General features: G+C 52.9%; 1 protein-coding gene across 1 annotated transcript; it reads right to left on the minus strand.

The window, feature by feature from the left end:
* Window positions 1–1,220: 1,220 nt before the first annotated feature.
* On the minus strand, window positions 1,221–11,133 carry ATP6V1B2 (ATPase H+ transporting V1 subunit B2). The gene is made up of 14 exons (XM_054175160.1): window positions 10,991–11,133; window positions 8,079–8,134; window positions 7,296–7,394; window positions 6,279–6,372; window positions 6,105–6,182; window positions 5,869–6,008; window positions 5,642–5,743; window positions 4,854–4,951; window positions 4,381–4,504; window positions 3,620–3,770; window positions 2,733–2,815; window positions 2,537–2,641; window positions 2,219–2,348; window positions 1,221–1,517 (listed from the first exon to the last, which is right to left on the minus strand). The coding sequence occupies exons 1-14, from the start codon at window positions 11,100–11,102 to the stop codon at window positions 1,375–1,377; spliced, it is 1,515 nt and encodes a 504-aa protein (XP_054031135.1). The 5' UTR covers window positions 11,103–11,133; the 3' UTR covers window positions 1,221–1,374.
* Window positions 11,134–13,860: the final 2,727 nt, after the last annotated feature.

A 13,860-nucleotide genomic window follows, 5' to 3' on the forward strand; every position in this document is an offset into this window, starting at 1 on the left:
GGACAACACCGAACAAACTACAGAGAGAACTGCACAGAGGAGACATCAGGGAGAGCTGGAAGCAGTTCAGCAGCACCCAAGTCATGTTAGCACCTTCCTAGACAAGCTCTGAGGGAGCTGAGGGAGGTGCAAGATGCTTGGGTTTGCCAGACCAGAGCTTAGACTACATTAAGCCTGGGAAGAAGCAAGCAAGCCTGCCAGCACTGGGCCTGGAGCCTCACCTGAACCCATCTGAGAAAACCAACAGCAGATCGACCAGCCAGGATCTGTGGGGGTTGGGAATGCTGAGTGCTCCTGGCTGGCCAATTCTGTGCCTGGAGTGCAAAACCACAGCAGCTTCCAACAGGACTCAGGAGCCAGTGCCAGCTGGAGCAGGTTTTATAGCAGAGTTCAACATATCCACTCACACAGCACCTCGCTTTCTCCTGTCACATCAGCTGGTACCAGACACGCTTCAGCAGCTCACCTCCCACCAGCATGACTGTGTCACCTCAAAAGTCTTTTGTCACATCTCTCCTAATCCCCTTCAGTAGCAGCACAAAGCCTTGAACCACCCACAGGTTGGTTGGTTTGGGGCAGTTTTTTTTGCCCAGTGGGGCACTCTGATCTCAGGATGCTTCAGCTGCTGGTTTGTGCCTCTGGCATTTCCAGAGTTCAAAGAGAAAACAACAACAACAAAAAAGGTTAAGTAGGAAACTTCCTCTCAATTAAACCCCTGCAATTTAGTCATTAAGCCTGATTGTGGCTACCTTCAGGTGGCAACCCCCTGGGCCTGTGACCTCTCTGCTGGTGGAGAAGCACCAAGCAGTGTCCTCAGCTCCTGAACACCTTGAAGGATCTTAAGCCACAGCTGAAAAGAAACAAGAATCAGTGACTTGCACTTTTCAAGAGGCTTTCCACACAGGGCCTCCAGGCACAGCAGCAGGGCAGCCCAGTGCTCTCTGTGTGGTGGCACTGAGCAGATGCTGGGGACAAAAAGGAAGTCAGCTTTTGCTTGCTGTTTCCCAAACCATGCCTCTCCCTTGGTCTGCAAGTAAAGGTCTGCAGCTTGTGGTGGTACTCAAGACACTGCCCTGAAACGTCTCCACAAAGTCCAACTGGCCAAACAAGCTTGGTGAGAGCTATTGCACATTTGAAGAGCTGGCCTAAAACAGGCTGGGTTTGTGTTGTTTTTTTTCCTGAAGATCCAAACCAGGCTTTGGAAGGAGAGGATATTTTAAAGACTGGTATCAGTGTAGGCTGGAACACTGGCACAGATGTCACCTACCCCGGGGTTTGGTTGTACAGGCGACAAGTAAACACCAACACATGAGAGAGAGGAACCCAAAAAACAGCATTTTCACAGAGCAAGGGAGCTGAGAGATGAAGCTGTGGTTAGTGCTTTGCAGTTGAGTCTCGAGGGTAGAACTCAGCCAGCGTTGTCTGAGGGATTCTCTTCAGCATCTCCTTGGGGAAGATCCTGAGGAGCTGCCAGCCGATGTCCAAGGTCTCGTAAACAGTGCGGTTCTCGTAGGGACCTGGGGAGAGCACAGCTCTGAGGTGTGGGGCAGGGAAGGCTTTGTGCCACCAGGCAGCTCTGAAGGCAGCCTCCTATCTCCCAGACCTGCACACGGTGAAGTTCTCAAAACAGGCTTGGATCATGGAGCGGTTTGGGTCGGGACAGACCTCAAAGGTCACCTGGGCCAACGTCCCTGCAGCGAGCAGGGACAGCTTTGAGCAGCCCAGGCTGCTCACAGCTCCAGTCAGCCAGGCCCTGAGCACCTCATCAGCCACCTCTCTGAGCAACCTGCTCCAGGGCCTCACCACCCTCACACTTCACTGATGGAGAAGCAAGTGAGATACAACCCAACCCAAGGGTTCAGAGTCAGAGCAAAGACAGACAAAGGCTGAAGACACTACAGGTGAGAAAAGGGAGCCCCCGCGAGGGCCACCCAATCCAACCCCCCCTGCAGTGAACAGAGATCCTGCACCGGATCAGGTTGCTCAGAGCCCCATCCAAGCCGGCCTGGAATGTTTCCAGGGCTAACTGGAAACCAGGGCCCAAGGCAGATCAGGACACTTGGTGACATTTCTCGTTTAACCAAGCCCAGGTCCCCCCAGAGATTAGTCTTGGAGGATGCAGTGATGGAGAGGCCACCTCCAGGCACACAAATCCCTTACCCCATGATTTTATGGCCAAGCTCCACTCAGCAGGATGTTGTTGATGACCTGGACTTACCCTGAGCAATGAAGTTCTTCTCAAACTTCTGCAGGAACTCCAGGTAGAGCAGATCATCCGAGGTGAGAGCTTCCTCACCCACCACAGCCTTCATGGCCTGCACATCCTTCCCAATAGCATAGCAGGCGTACTAGAGGGGATGGAAACACAACTGCTCTTACCTTGGGCACCCAGCTTCTGCCTTAACCCCTTTAAAAGGGTCTCACTGAACACTGAGAGCTTTAAGGCAGCCTCAGGAGTGCTCTGCATCGATGCTGCCCTTAGCCAAAAGCACATCTGAAGCTCATCTCTGCTTCTCTGAAGAGCTTTTCAACATACCAGCTGGTTGGAGACGTCTGCGTGGTCCTTCCTGGTCATACCCTCCCCAATAGCTGACTTCATCAGTCGAGACAGGGAGGGTAAGACATTAATAGGTGGATAAACCTGGAGGGGAAGAGACAGCCAAGGATTTCAGTGTTGGCACTTCCAAGTTTCCTCTCTACTTTTTGAGTGTCCTAAGCAGTGTGGCACACACCTGCCTGTTGTGCAGCTGCCTGTCCACGTAGATCTGCCCCTCAGTGATGTATCCAGTCAAGTCAGGGATAGGATGAGTAATGTCTGGGGGGAAAACAAAAATGGTACAAGTCAGTTCTCAAACCTTTTGTATCATCTCTAGCCCCGAAGTGGGCATCATTCAGCAGCTAAGTGACTTCCACAGTGAAATGCCACCAGTTAACAGCCCCATGTATCACTGGAGTGCTCCTAGAGAGCCATAGAATTGTTTGGGTTGGAAAAGACCTCCAAGATCAACTCCAACCATGGCCTTTAAACCATGTCCTGAAGTGTAAGGATTAAAGCTGTGAGCACTCCTGACAGCCCTGAAACCTGGAATCACTTCATTAGCAATAGACAGAAGGCAGCCAAGGATTGCAATATTCAGATGGACACCTCCAGGGAGGTTGTGGATCTTAGAGGCCTTTTCCAATGCAAATATTTCTAGGATTCTATGATAAAACAAGGCCAAAAGGTACTCCCTGAGCTCTGGAGACACACAAAAGTGTCATGTGAAGACCCCATGCTGGGAATCAATAGGCTGTTCTGCTGCTCCCAAAGAATGCTCCCTCCCTGCAGGTGTTCAAGGCCAGGCTGGATGAGGCCTTGAGCAACCTGGGCTGGTGGGAGGGGTCCCTGCCCATGGCAGGGGGTTAGACCTGGATGACCTTCAAGGTCTCTTCCAACCCAATCCATTCCTTCAATCTACAAAACCCTAAGCCCCAACAGCTGCAAGATTCAGATGGAAACCTGAAGGCTCCAGGCCCTGAGGCTGAAACCTGGACAACCTCCAATCCTGCTGTGCAATCAAACCAAGGGAGCTTGCTCTGAAAGCAGCTCCTTTGGGGTGCTGTTGATGACACCACTCACCATCATTGGGCATGGTGAGAATGGGGATCTGGGTGATGGAACCATTCCTGCCTTCCACACGCCCAGCACGCTCGTAGATGGTGGCCAGGTCAGTGTACATGTAGCCTGGGAACCCACGGCGGCCTGGCACTTCCTCCCTGGCTGCTGAGACCTGAGGCAAGCCAGACAAAACCCAAAGGTTTTCAAGAAGTCAGAGCACTCCTACAGACCTGCTGTGTGCCCCCATTAAGCCAAACCAGTGACTCAAAGCCTCTGTTCCTGCAGGTGACATCAAAACACAGTCACAAGACAGTGATGGAATGAGAAGGAATGGACTGAAGTTTGAGGAGGGGAGATTGAGACAAGGAAGAAATTCTTGACAGTGAGGGTGGGAGATTCTGGCACAGGTTGCCCAGGGAGGTTGGGGGATGTCCCCTCCCTGGAGGTGCTCAAGGCCAGGTTGGATGAGGCCTTGAGCAACCTGAGCAGGGGGTTGGACCTGGATGACCTTCAAGGTCTCTTCCAACCCAACCCATTCCATCAATCCGAGTCCAACTCCCCTGCCAGAGGAGGATCACCCAGGGCAGGTCAGACAGACAGACACACATCCAGACAGGTCTTGAAGTCTCCAGAGAAGGAAACTCCACAACCTGCCTGGGCAATTAGTGACTAAGAGCCTGAGTGGCTCCTGAAGAGCCCTGTGAAGAACATTAAGTGCAAGAGTTTGAGCAGCTTCCCCCTCACCCTGTCCTACAGCCAGCAGCCAGCTGAGGGACACCTACCTCTCTCAGGGCCTCAGCATAGGAGCTCATGTCTGTCAGGATGACCAGGACGTGCTTCTCGCACTGATAGGCCAGGAACTCCGCGGTGGTCAGCGCCAGGCGAGGCGTGATGATGCGTTCAATGCTGCAGGAGAACAGCAGGGCACGGCCTGTGGCAAGAGCTTTAGAGGCTGCAAGGCAGCTGCTCACTTCCAACCCTCTGGGAAGCTGCTAGGTGCAGCAGCAGAAGCAGCAGCACTTCCCCTTCAGCTCTGCTGCCAAATGGCAGCCCCAGGGACACGCGGCAGGACGCCAGCGAGGCTGCAGCTGGCAGCTTACTCAGAGCCACAGAACTGCGCTGGCTGGAAGAGACCTTGGAGATCGTCGAGCCCAACCTTCAACCCAAGGCCGCCATGGCAATCCAACCACGTCCCAAAGTGCCATGCCCAGGTTGCCCTCAGCTCTCCCTCAGCCACCAGAGGGTAAGCACTCACGTTGGGTCGTTGGCCAGGTTCAGGAACAGACACACATTGTCCATGGAGCCGTTCTCCTCAAAGTCCGACTTGAAGAACCGAGCGGTCTCCATGTTCACCTGCACCACAAGATGAAGGCATCAGCTCCAGACCAGACTTTAGGTTGCTCCATCTTAACACAGAAGGGACCTCAGAGATCAACTGCTCCAACCTCCCCATCATGCCCAGGGGTACCTCTCAGCTAGGACTCAGCTGCACAAGGCCTCATCCAGCCTGGCCTTGAACACCTCCAGGGAGGAAGCAGCCACAGCCTCCCTGGGCAGCCTGTGCCAGAGCCTCACCACCCTCAGACTGAACAACTTCTTCCTCAGCTCCAGTCTAACCCTGCTCTGCCTTAGCTTCAAACCATTCCCCCTTGGCCTGTTTCTAGACACCCTCAGGAAAGTTCTCTCTGCAGCCTTCCTGGAGGATTCCTTCAAGCACTGGAAGGCCCCCATGGAGTCTTCTCTAAGCTAAACACCCCCAGCTCCCCCAGCCTGTCCTCACAGCAGAGCTGCTCCAGCCCTTGGATCATCTTTGTGGCCTCCTCTGGCCTCACTCCAGCAGCTCTGTGTCCTTATGCTGGGGACACCAGAAGTGGAGGTGAGGTCAAAGCAGAGCAAAGGGGCAGAATCCCCTCTCTTGCCCTGCTGCCCACACTCCTCTTGCTGCAGCTCAGGACAGGATTTGCTTTCAGTTCTAAGCTCCTACTTCAGCTACTCAGCATTTTATCACACTCAGCACCACTCCCCCCAGCATTCCTGACTTACACCCATAGCAGCAAACACAATGGCAAAGTTCTCCTCACTGTAGTCCATCACATCTTTGGATTTCTTCACCAAGCCAGCTTGGCGACAGATCTGAGCTGCAATCTGGGTTGGGAGGAGCATAAAAGCCAAGTTTCAGTCCAGCTCTCCACTTGATGCTATTACAGAGCAGAGTTTAACTTCAGTTTACTTTTCAGTAAGCCACTAAAGGCTTAGCTTGGAGCACTCACCTCGTTGTGGGGCAGGCCAGCAGCTGAGAAGATGGGGATCTTCTGGCCCCTGGCAATGCTGTTCATGCCATCGATAGCAGAAATGCCAGTCTGGATCATCTCTTCTGGGTAGATACGACACTGGGGGTTGATTGGCTGGCCTGGGGTAGTTAAGAGGAGATAATCTTAACCCCTTCAGGAATCAGAAACATCAGATTTGCCTTTAAGCCCTCACCAGGCCTGGCTTAAGAACATACCCATGATGTCAAGGAAATCTTCAGCCAAAACAATGGGGCCTCTGTCTATAGGTTTTCCTGATCCATTAAATACTCTGCCTGCAAGGAACAGCCAGAAAAATCAAGATGCCAGTCTGTGAGGGGCTGGGGAGAGGACAGGCTGGTGACTCCTCAGAGGAAGGGGCAGGTCCTTACCAAGCATGTCCTCAGAGACAGGGGTGCGAAGGATATCCCCAGTGAACTCACAAGAGGTTTTCTTAGCATCAATACCTGAAGTACCTTCAAATACCTGGGAACAGAACAGAAGAATGAGAAAACACAGGGTGGGGGGAGGGGAGGGGAGGCCTGTGCTTTACAGAAGACATTATAGAGTGCTCCTTCACACCTTGAGAGCTTGTGCAGCCACAGGGCAGCAAACCTGCTGCAAGCAAAGCATTGCAAGAGCAGCTCAACAGTGCACAAAAAATAGCTCCCTTTAAACAGCATTCCTGAAGTGAATTCCTGACCCAACCCAGCTGGTGCCACTCCTTTGATCTCAAGGGCTGCCCTTTGCCAACAGGGGGAAGCTCTTCAGCAAGACTTAGTATGAACAAGAAACAGCAGCTTGGGGGAATACTGGAAGTGCTCAGGTCTGGTGTCTCCAGCCTAAGGACACAGAGCTGCTGGAATGAGTCCAGAGGAGGCCACAAAGATGATCCAAAGGCTGGAGCAGCTCTGCTGCGAGGATAGACTGAGGAACCTGGGGTTGTTCAGCCTGGAGAAGAGGAGGCTGAGAGGAGACCTACTGCTCTCCACAGCTCCCTGAAAGGAGGTAGGAGCCAGGTGGGGGTTGGTCTCTTCATCCCAGTAACAAGTGACAGGACAAGAGGAAATGGCTTCAAGTTACACCAGGGGAGGTTTAGGTTGGACATCAGAAGAAACTTCTTCACTGAAAGGGTTCTCAGAGCCTGGCTCAGGCTGCCCAGGGAGGTGGTTGAATCCCCATCCCTGGAGGTGTTTCAAAGCCTTGGAGATGTGGTGCTGAGGGCCATGGTTTAGCCCCAGCCTTGGCAGAGTCAGAGAATGGTTGGACTGGATGAGCTTAAAGGGCCTTTCCAACCAAAACAACCCTCTGGTTCTATATCCCAAGCAGCTCTGACATGGCTCAGACACATGCTGATTAATGACACCTTTTTCTGTTGCAGCAAGAGGCATTCCTGCCCCTGGTCATACCTGAACCACAGCTTTGGAGCCACTGACTTCCAGAACCTGCCCACTCCTTCTTGTGCCATCAGGAAGGGTCAGGTGGACAATCTCTGCATACCTAGGAAACTGAAGATGTGCAAGAGAGGGTGGGAAGGTATTAAAATCCAGAACAGCCCCGAAACAACAGATGTCAGCTTCAAGCCAGATAAAGCTTAGCAGCTACTGAATTAACCTTGGAAATTGCTCAGAACAAAACTCCTTCCAAGGCAGACAGAACTTGCAGGCTGCAGAAAGCCCTGGCCAGAAGCTGTCCAGGTCCTGAACTACTGAGGGAAAGCATCTGGCAAAGTTGGCTTTTGCCTGTTCACAGCTTCAGTTGCTTGTCCTCAGCAGTAACTTGCAAGCAATCCAAAAGTGCTTACAGTTCCCTTCTCTTTTGTTAACAAGAAGGTCAAGAACCAAGCCAAGAGTTGTGTTTCTCCCAATGTTTGGGGGATTTTGGTAAAAGGAAATGAGAGAGCTTCCCTTTTTGCCCCCCAACTGTCTCAACAAACCTTCCTTTTTGTCCCATGGGCATGGCCAGGACTCTCCCAGGGTCTCTCCTCAGCTTCCCAGTAATTAAAGCATTAAGATCCAAACAGCCATAAAAATCAACTGATTGGTTTCAAGCAAATCTGAGTGCTCCCTCAGCAGGCAGCAATGGATCTGGTCCTGCAAGAGCTCAGGGGACCCCTGCATTTCACAGGCTGGATTTAGCCTGTCCCAGCTTTAACCCCAAAAAGCTTCATTCATTAGAAGCTGAATCCTTACCTTCACTTGGTCCAAGATAACCAGAGGTCCATTCACACCTGACACAGTTCTGTAAGCTGGAAGCAAACAGGGCACAAGTCAGGGACTTCAGAAGCCTCCTCCAGCAACTTTTCCAAGTTTAGTTCCTATCACCAGTTTCAGGTTTGCAGACCTGGGGTCCAGTTCTGAACCACTTCTGTCATTTCTGAACTCCACAAGAAGGTTTAGGTACTGGGTTGTGTTGCCAGCAGCCTCACAGTACCTGAGCTACCGTGGAGATATGATATTGCCACTGTCTTGTCTGCAGGCCTCTATCTAGGGACCATCTGAGTGCCACCAGAAACATCAGGGCAGTGGAGAGCTGGCATTTTGAGCTAAGCAAAATAGAGCTGCAAGAAGTTAGGAAGCTCTTCATCAAGAGGGTGGTGAGAGCCTGGCACAGGTTGCCCAGGGAGGTGGTGGAAGCTCCATCCCTGGAGGTTTTTGCAGCCAGGCTGGAGGTGGCTGTGAGCAACCTGCTGTAGTGTGAGGTGTCCCTGGCCATGGCAGGGGGTTGGAACTGGCTAAGCCTTGAGGTCCCTTCCAGCCCTGGCAATTCTGTGATTCTAAGATCTTTCAGAAGCAGGGTGAAGAATCTGTGGTAAGGAAGGTGCCACTGCAGTTTATGTCCAACAAATGGTCAGGACCCCTTAATAATATCAAAATTCAGCCTTGCAGTTGGGTTTCTGCAGCCACAGAAGTGTCCTGCTCCATGACACTGCAGCCACCCACACCTGGTTTCAGCAAAGCCAGCAGATCTCATGCTCCCAAAGCTGATCAGCAAAGCTACTACAGTAAGCTGCGGGGGTTGGGAAGCTTCCAAAACCTTTCCTGTCTCCTGCTCTGTAAAAGGTTGAATTTCATCTCAGCCAAACTCCTCCTGCTCCTGAGCTATCCTGAGTTAAGGATTGACACCTGATAGAAGGCCACAGGCAGCCAGCTCAGCAGAAGGCTCATGTCTTAAACATCAGCAGCTCAGGCATCAGCTCCACACACAATTTCTGCCCTGAATTCCTCACTCTGCCCTCAGCCCAGTCCTCCTGTGTTGTTCCAAGGAGACAGGAGCAACCTGGCCAGAGCTCAGCACCACTTGACCCACAGATCACAGCAACACTGAGTCAAAGCTTTCTGAGGGTCACAAGCAGAAGTGACCAAGAGAGTGACTGTTAACCACTGCCAGGGAAAAATGAGCAAGAGGAGAACAGGAGAGGCATCAGCACCAGGTTCTTAGTCACACTACAAGGCAGAGAGAACTTGTGGTGCTAGGAAATTCCACCAGCACCACTCCAAGCTGCCCAGGCTGGCACTTGCCATGGGGTGTCTCAACTGTCAACAGTGTGGTGTTTACACCTCAACAAACACCTTCAACTGTTGCAATGTAATCTCTCAACCAGCAACAGTCAAAGCCACCTTAGATAAGGGCTGAGGGTCACGGGGGTGTAAAATGGGCTAAGGCTGGAAGGCTTATTCCTCAGTTTTCCTCTCGTCATGTCTGCTGAGCACCCTCAGACACCCACAGGTGTCCCTGAATGTCTTCATCAAAAGCACAAGCTGGCCTCGCTCCTCCCCCCTGGGCAAGGAGTAGCACACAGGCACCATGCTGGGAAGAAGGCTCTGCTTAGTCTCCAAGTGTCTGCAGCCCCCAAGAAATGGAGAACATGACCCTGAGCAAACCATTCCATCTCATGACTGTCTCATGAGCACACTTCCTCCTCAGCCAGCAGCACAGGGCTCACACTCCTTGCTTTGTCCCCACGTTTTCCAGCGTCTCACCATCCCCACTGGAAAGAATTTCTTCCTCATCTCCAGTCTCAAGCTCCCCTCTCCCAGCTCAAAGCCACTGTCCCTCTTCCTAGCACTACAAGCCCTTGTCAAAAGCCCAGGGAAGTGGCTGAATCCCCCACCCCTGGATGGATTCAAAAGCCATCAAGGTGTGATGCAATACTGGCTCTGGTAGACCTGGTGATCTTAGAGGTCTTTTCCAACCACAGTGACTCTGAGATCTGCAGATTTCCCTGACACCAATCAGCATCAGCTCACCCCCAACTCAAAATCCCTCTTTCCAGCAAGATCAAACAGTTCCATGGCAAACCAAAAGCAACTAAAACCTTCTTTGTAGCCGGCTTGCAAGCAACATCAGTTTGGGTAAAAGCCAAAAGCCTGACAGAAAGCCATGAGCTGAATGTGAAGTCACCTTGGCTCCAACCAGAGCAGAGGAAGCTTCTGCTCCACAGTAAAGCAGAGCAGTAAGCTTGAGGGGAGCAGAAGTGGAAATGATCCATTTGGCTTTCAAGCCAAGCTGACATCTGCACTGACCATGGCAAAGCAGCTCCCTGGCCACCACCTCCTAAGCCTTGACACCGTTTAGCTGTGAAGTCCCTCGATTAATTGCTGCCGAGAGCAAGAAAAGGTTAGGAAGAAGAAGCGAACCTTAACCAACTTTGACTCCCCCCCTGCCGCGCTGCAAGGCAAGGGCTTCCTGCCAGCCTGCAGCCTTATTTCCCCTTTCCCTCACATTGCTCAACTCCCTTCCGAACGAACAGAATCCACGTCAGCTCCCGCAACTTACAGCGACCTGCAGCCCTGACAGATCCCCCCCGCGGTTCACCGGGGAGGCCACCCGGGCGCCCTGTGCCACCCGGCGGGCTGCAGGCTCCCGGTTCCGGCGTGGGACCGACCTCAGCCTTCGGAAAGGAGGAAACGCTGCCGAGCAGCGGCGCGGCCCCTACCCCCCCGCGCACCCCCGGGCCTCGCAGCGAGGCCGCTCCCGCCCCTAAGCCGCGGCCCAGCCGCCGGCCTCAGGCCTCCCGCCCGGCTCCGGGGCGGCCCGGCCCGGCCGCGGCCCGGCCGCGGGGAGCCTCCCGCCGCCCTCGCCCGCCGGGCGCCGCACTCACTGAGGCGCGGCTGGGACAGGTAGTCGCGGGTGAGCGCCGCCACCTGCTCGCGGGGCCCGCCGGGCCCGGCGCCGTTCACCAGCCCGCGGACCGCCCGCACCGCCGCCGCCATCTTCTCCGCCTCCGCCGCCCAGGGCCGGCCCGCACCGCGCACGCGCAGATAAGGCCCCGCCGCGCGCCGCCCACCGCCCGGCCCCGGCCGCGGGCGGGCAGCAGCCGGAGCTGGCCGCGGTGCTGGGGGGGGAGGCGCCGCCGAGCAGCCGCAGCCCGCAACCGCAGCCGCGCCGGCGCGGGGGAAGCGGGAGGCGAGGGGAAGAGGGGGAAAGGGAGCGAAAAAGAAAGGGGAAAGAGGAAAAAATAGGGAAGGGGGGGGGGGGGAAAGAAAGGAAGGAAAGAGGGAAAGGAGAAAAAAATGGATGAGAAAGAGGGAAAATAGGGAAAAAAAAGAAAATAGGAAAAAGGAATATGGGGGGAAAGTAAGAAAGAAAGGGGGGAAAGGAAAAAATGGGGAAAAAAGAAAAGAGGAAAAGGGAATGGGGGAGGAAGGAAAAAAAGGGGGAAGAGGAAAAAGGAAAAAGAAGAGAGGGAAAGGAAATATGGGGGAAAAGGAAGAAAACAAAGGAGGGTAAAGAGGGGGGAGAAAAATAGGGAAAAAAGAGAAAAGAGGAAAAGGGAATATGGGAGAAAAGTAAGAGAAAAAAGGGGAAAAGGAAAAAATGAGGGGAAAAAGAAAAGAGGAAAAGGGAATGGTGGGAAGGAAGAAAAAAGGGAAAAGGAAAAAATAGGAAAACAAGAAAGAAAAGAGGGAAAGGGAATATGGGGGAAAGTAAGAAAAAAAGGTGGGGGAAGAGGAAAAAATAGGAAAAGAAATAAAAGAAGAAAAGGGAATATGGGAGAAAAGTAAGAGGAAAAGGGAAAGAAAAAATAGGGGGGGAAGAAAAGAGGAAAAGGGAATAGGGGGAAAAGTAAGAGTAAAAGGGGGAAGGGAAAAGAGGGAAAAAAGTGAACTAAAAAAATGGGTAAAAGGAAAAAGAAAAGGGAAGATAAAAAGATTAATAGAAAAAGAGAAAAGAAATAGGGAAATGAGAGAGGGAAAAGGTAAAAGGAGAAAGGAGGAGGAAGGGAGGAAAGAAGGAAGCAAGGAAGAGTAATTAATTAAAGCATTGACTGAAGGGTCAAATGGCTCAGAAGAAAAGAAAGAGAAAGCAGAGCCCTGACCCCCACCCTGGTGCCCACAGCCCCGAGCCAGGAGTGAGAAGGACATTTGGGGCTCCCTCTCCCCACTGCCTCAGCTCAGCACAGCTCTGGCACTGGGCTTTGGTGTCCCAGGGCTCTATGAGAGCCTTCCCTCAGGATCTCTTCACACAGGTTACGTTTTAGCAGCCGCTGTTTGCTGCCCTCCTCCCTGGGCAGCGAGACAGAGCTATCTGACTTCGGACACCCAAACTCTTCCACCTTAAACCCAGAAATATTTCTGTTTTCAAAGAGCTGTTGGCAATCCTGTGCCGCCCTGGGAGGAGCAGCAAAGTACCAAGGGCTGGGGAGACCGAGGGATAAAACAACCCCAGAGAACTGTTTGGCTAAGGAGGGAGCAAACACAATAAATAATCCCCAGACAAAGGGACAATGCCATGGAGTGGATTAAACACAAACCCAGCAGGCTTTGGCCAGCTTTCAGCTCTCCTTTCTCATGCAACATGACCTCCAGCAAATTACAGACCTCTCCTGCTTCTAAAGACTCCAAAGGACTTAACAAAACCCAAGCCAGCAGGACTTGGGAAGTGAACAGCCTCAAGGGTTGCTTCGACCAGCACCACTTTGCCCACTGGTTCCACCTGCATTCAATGCCTGGCTAAAAGGCAGCCTTGAGGAGGCACCCCCCAGTTGCTCCAAACAGGCATTTTGTGTGCTCTAAATATTTTTACTGAGTCCTTAATTAGTCTCTCAGGCTGAGAAAATTGGCCTGGCAGACCGAGAACAAAGCCAGCCTTGGAGGGGAGGATGCAAATTCGCCTGCTGGAGAGCAGGAGGCAGCAGGCCAGGTCCAGTGCTGGGTTACAGAAACCTCTTGGTAGGGGGAAATGGGCAGAGAGTGGTTTTAAAGCAAAATTGAGAGTTGTACAGGTGGGGCTACTGCATCTGAATGCCATTTGTGTCACACTGCTCGGTCTGGCTGTGCAGCAGGCCTCGTGGCACCCTCCTAGGTGACTCAGCAGCAGGGACCAACCTCCCCGAGCAAAGCCTGAACTCACCAGGACTGCAATCAGCCCACAGAGCCAGTGGGAGGGCTGGCAGCTGGGGATGTTCAGCCTGGAGAAGACTCCAGGTGGACCTTAGAGCTGCCTTCCAATCCTCCAGAATCCTCCAGAAAGGCTGCAGAGGGACATGAGGCTGTCTAGAGACAGGACAAGGGGAAGGGGTTGAAGCTGAAGGAGTGCAGGGTTAGATGAGAGGTGAGGAAGAAGTTCTTCAGTGTGAGGGTGGTGAGGCTCTGGCACAGGTTGCCCAGGGAGGCTGTGGCTGCCTCCTGCCTGGGGGTGTTCAAGGCCAGGCTGGATGAGCAGCAGAGTCTAGTTGAGAGGTGTCCCTGGGCATGGTGGGGAGGTTGGAGCAGATGATCTCTGAGGTCCCTTCCACCCAGAGCCCAAGGCAGAGCTGAGCAATTCTGAGCTCCCTCAGTAGATGGTAGTGCTGCTCTACTCATCCTCTGCTGACTCCACAGACCTTCAGAAAGTCATTTCCAAACCCAGACATTAAATTGTGAGCTCATGAAATATATGGAAAGGCTTGAGCTTGTGCTCTAATGCCCACCCAGGGAATTCCTTGCTGGGATCTACTCATCTCATGTTATTGGCAATAGTTTCTGGGCC

This window comes from Dryobates pubescens, chromosome 31, assembly GCF_014839835.1.
Source record: "Dryobates pubescens isolate bDryPub1 chromosome 31, bDryPub1.pri, whole genome shotgun sequence".
In the NCBI taxonomy this organism is placed as follows: Eukaryota; Metazoa; Chordata; class Aves; order Piciformes; family Picidae; genus Dryobates; species Dryobates pubescens.

Coding starts and splice junctions, on each gene's coding strand:
- ATP6V1B2 (XM_054175160.1), bottom strand. CDS start 11,102: ATGGCGGCGGCGGTGCGGGCGGTCCGCGGGCTGGTGAACGGCGCCGGG. Junction 6,373..7,295: donor GCTCCAAAGCTGTGGTTCAG/GTATGACCAGGG, acceptor TTCTGTTCCCAG/GTATTTGAAGGTACTTCAGG. Junction 5,744..5,868: donor CTGGCCTGCCCCACAACGAG/GTGAGTGCTCCA, acceptor CTCCCAACCCAG/ATTGCAGCTCAGATCTGTCG.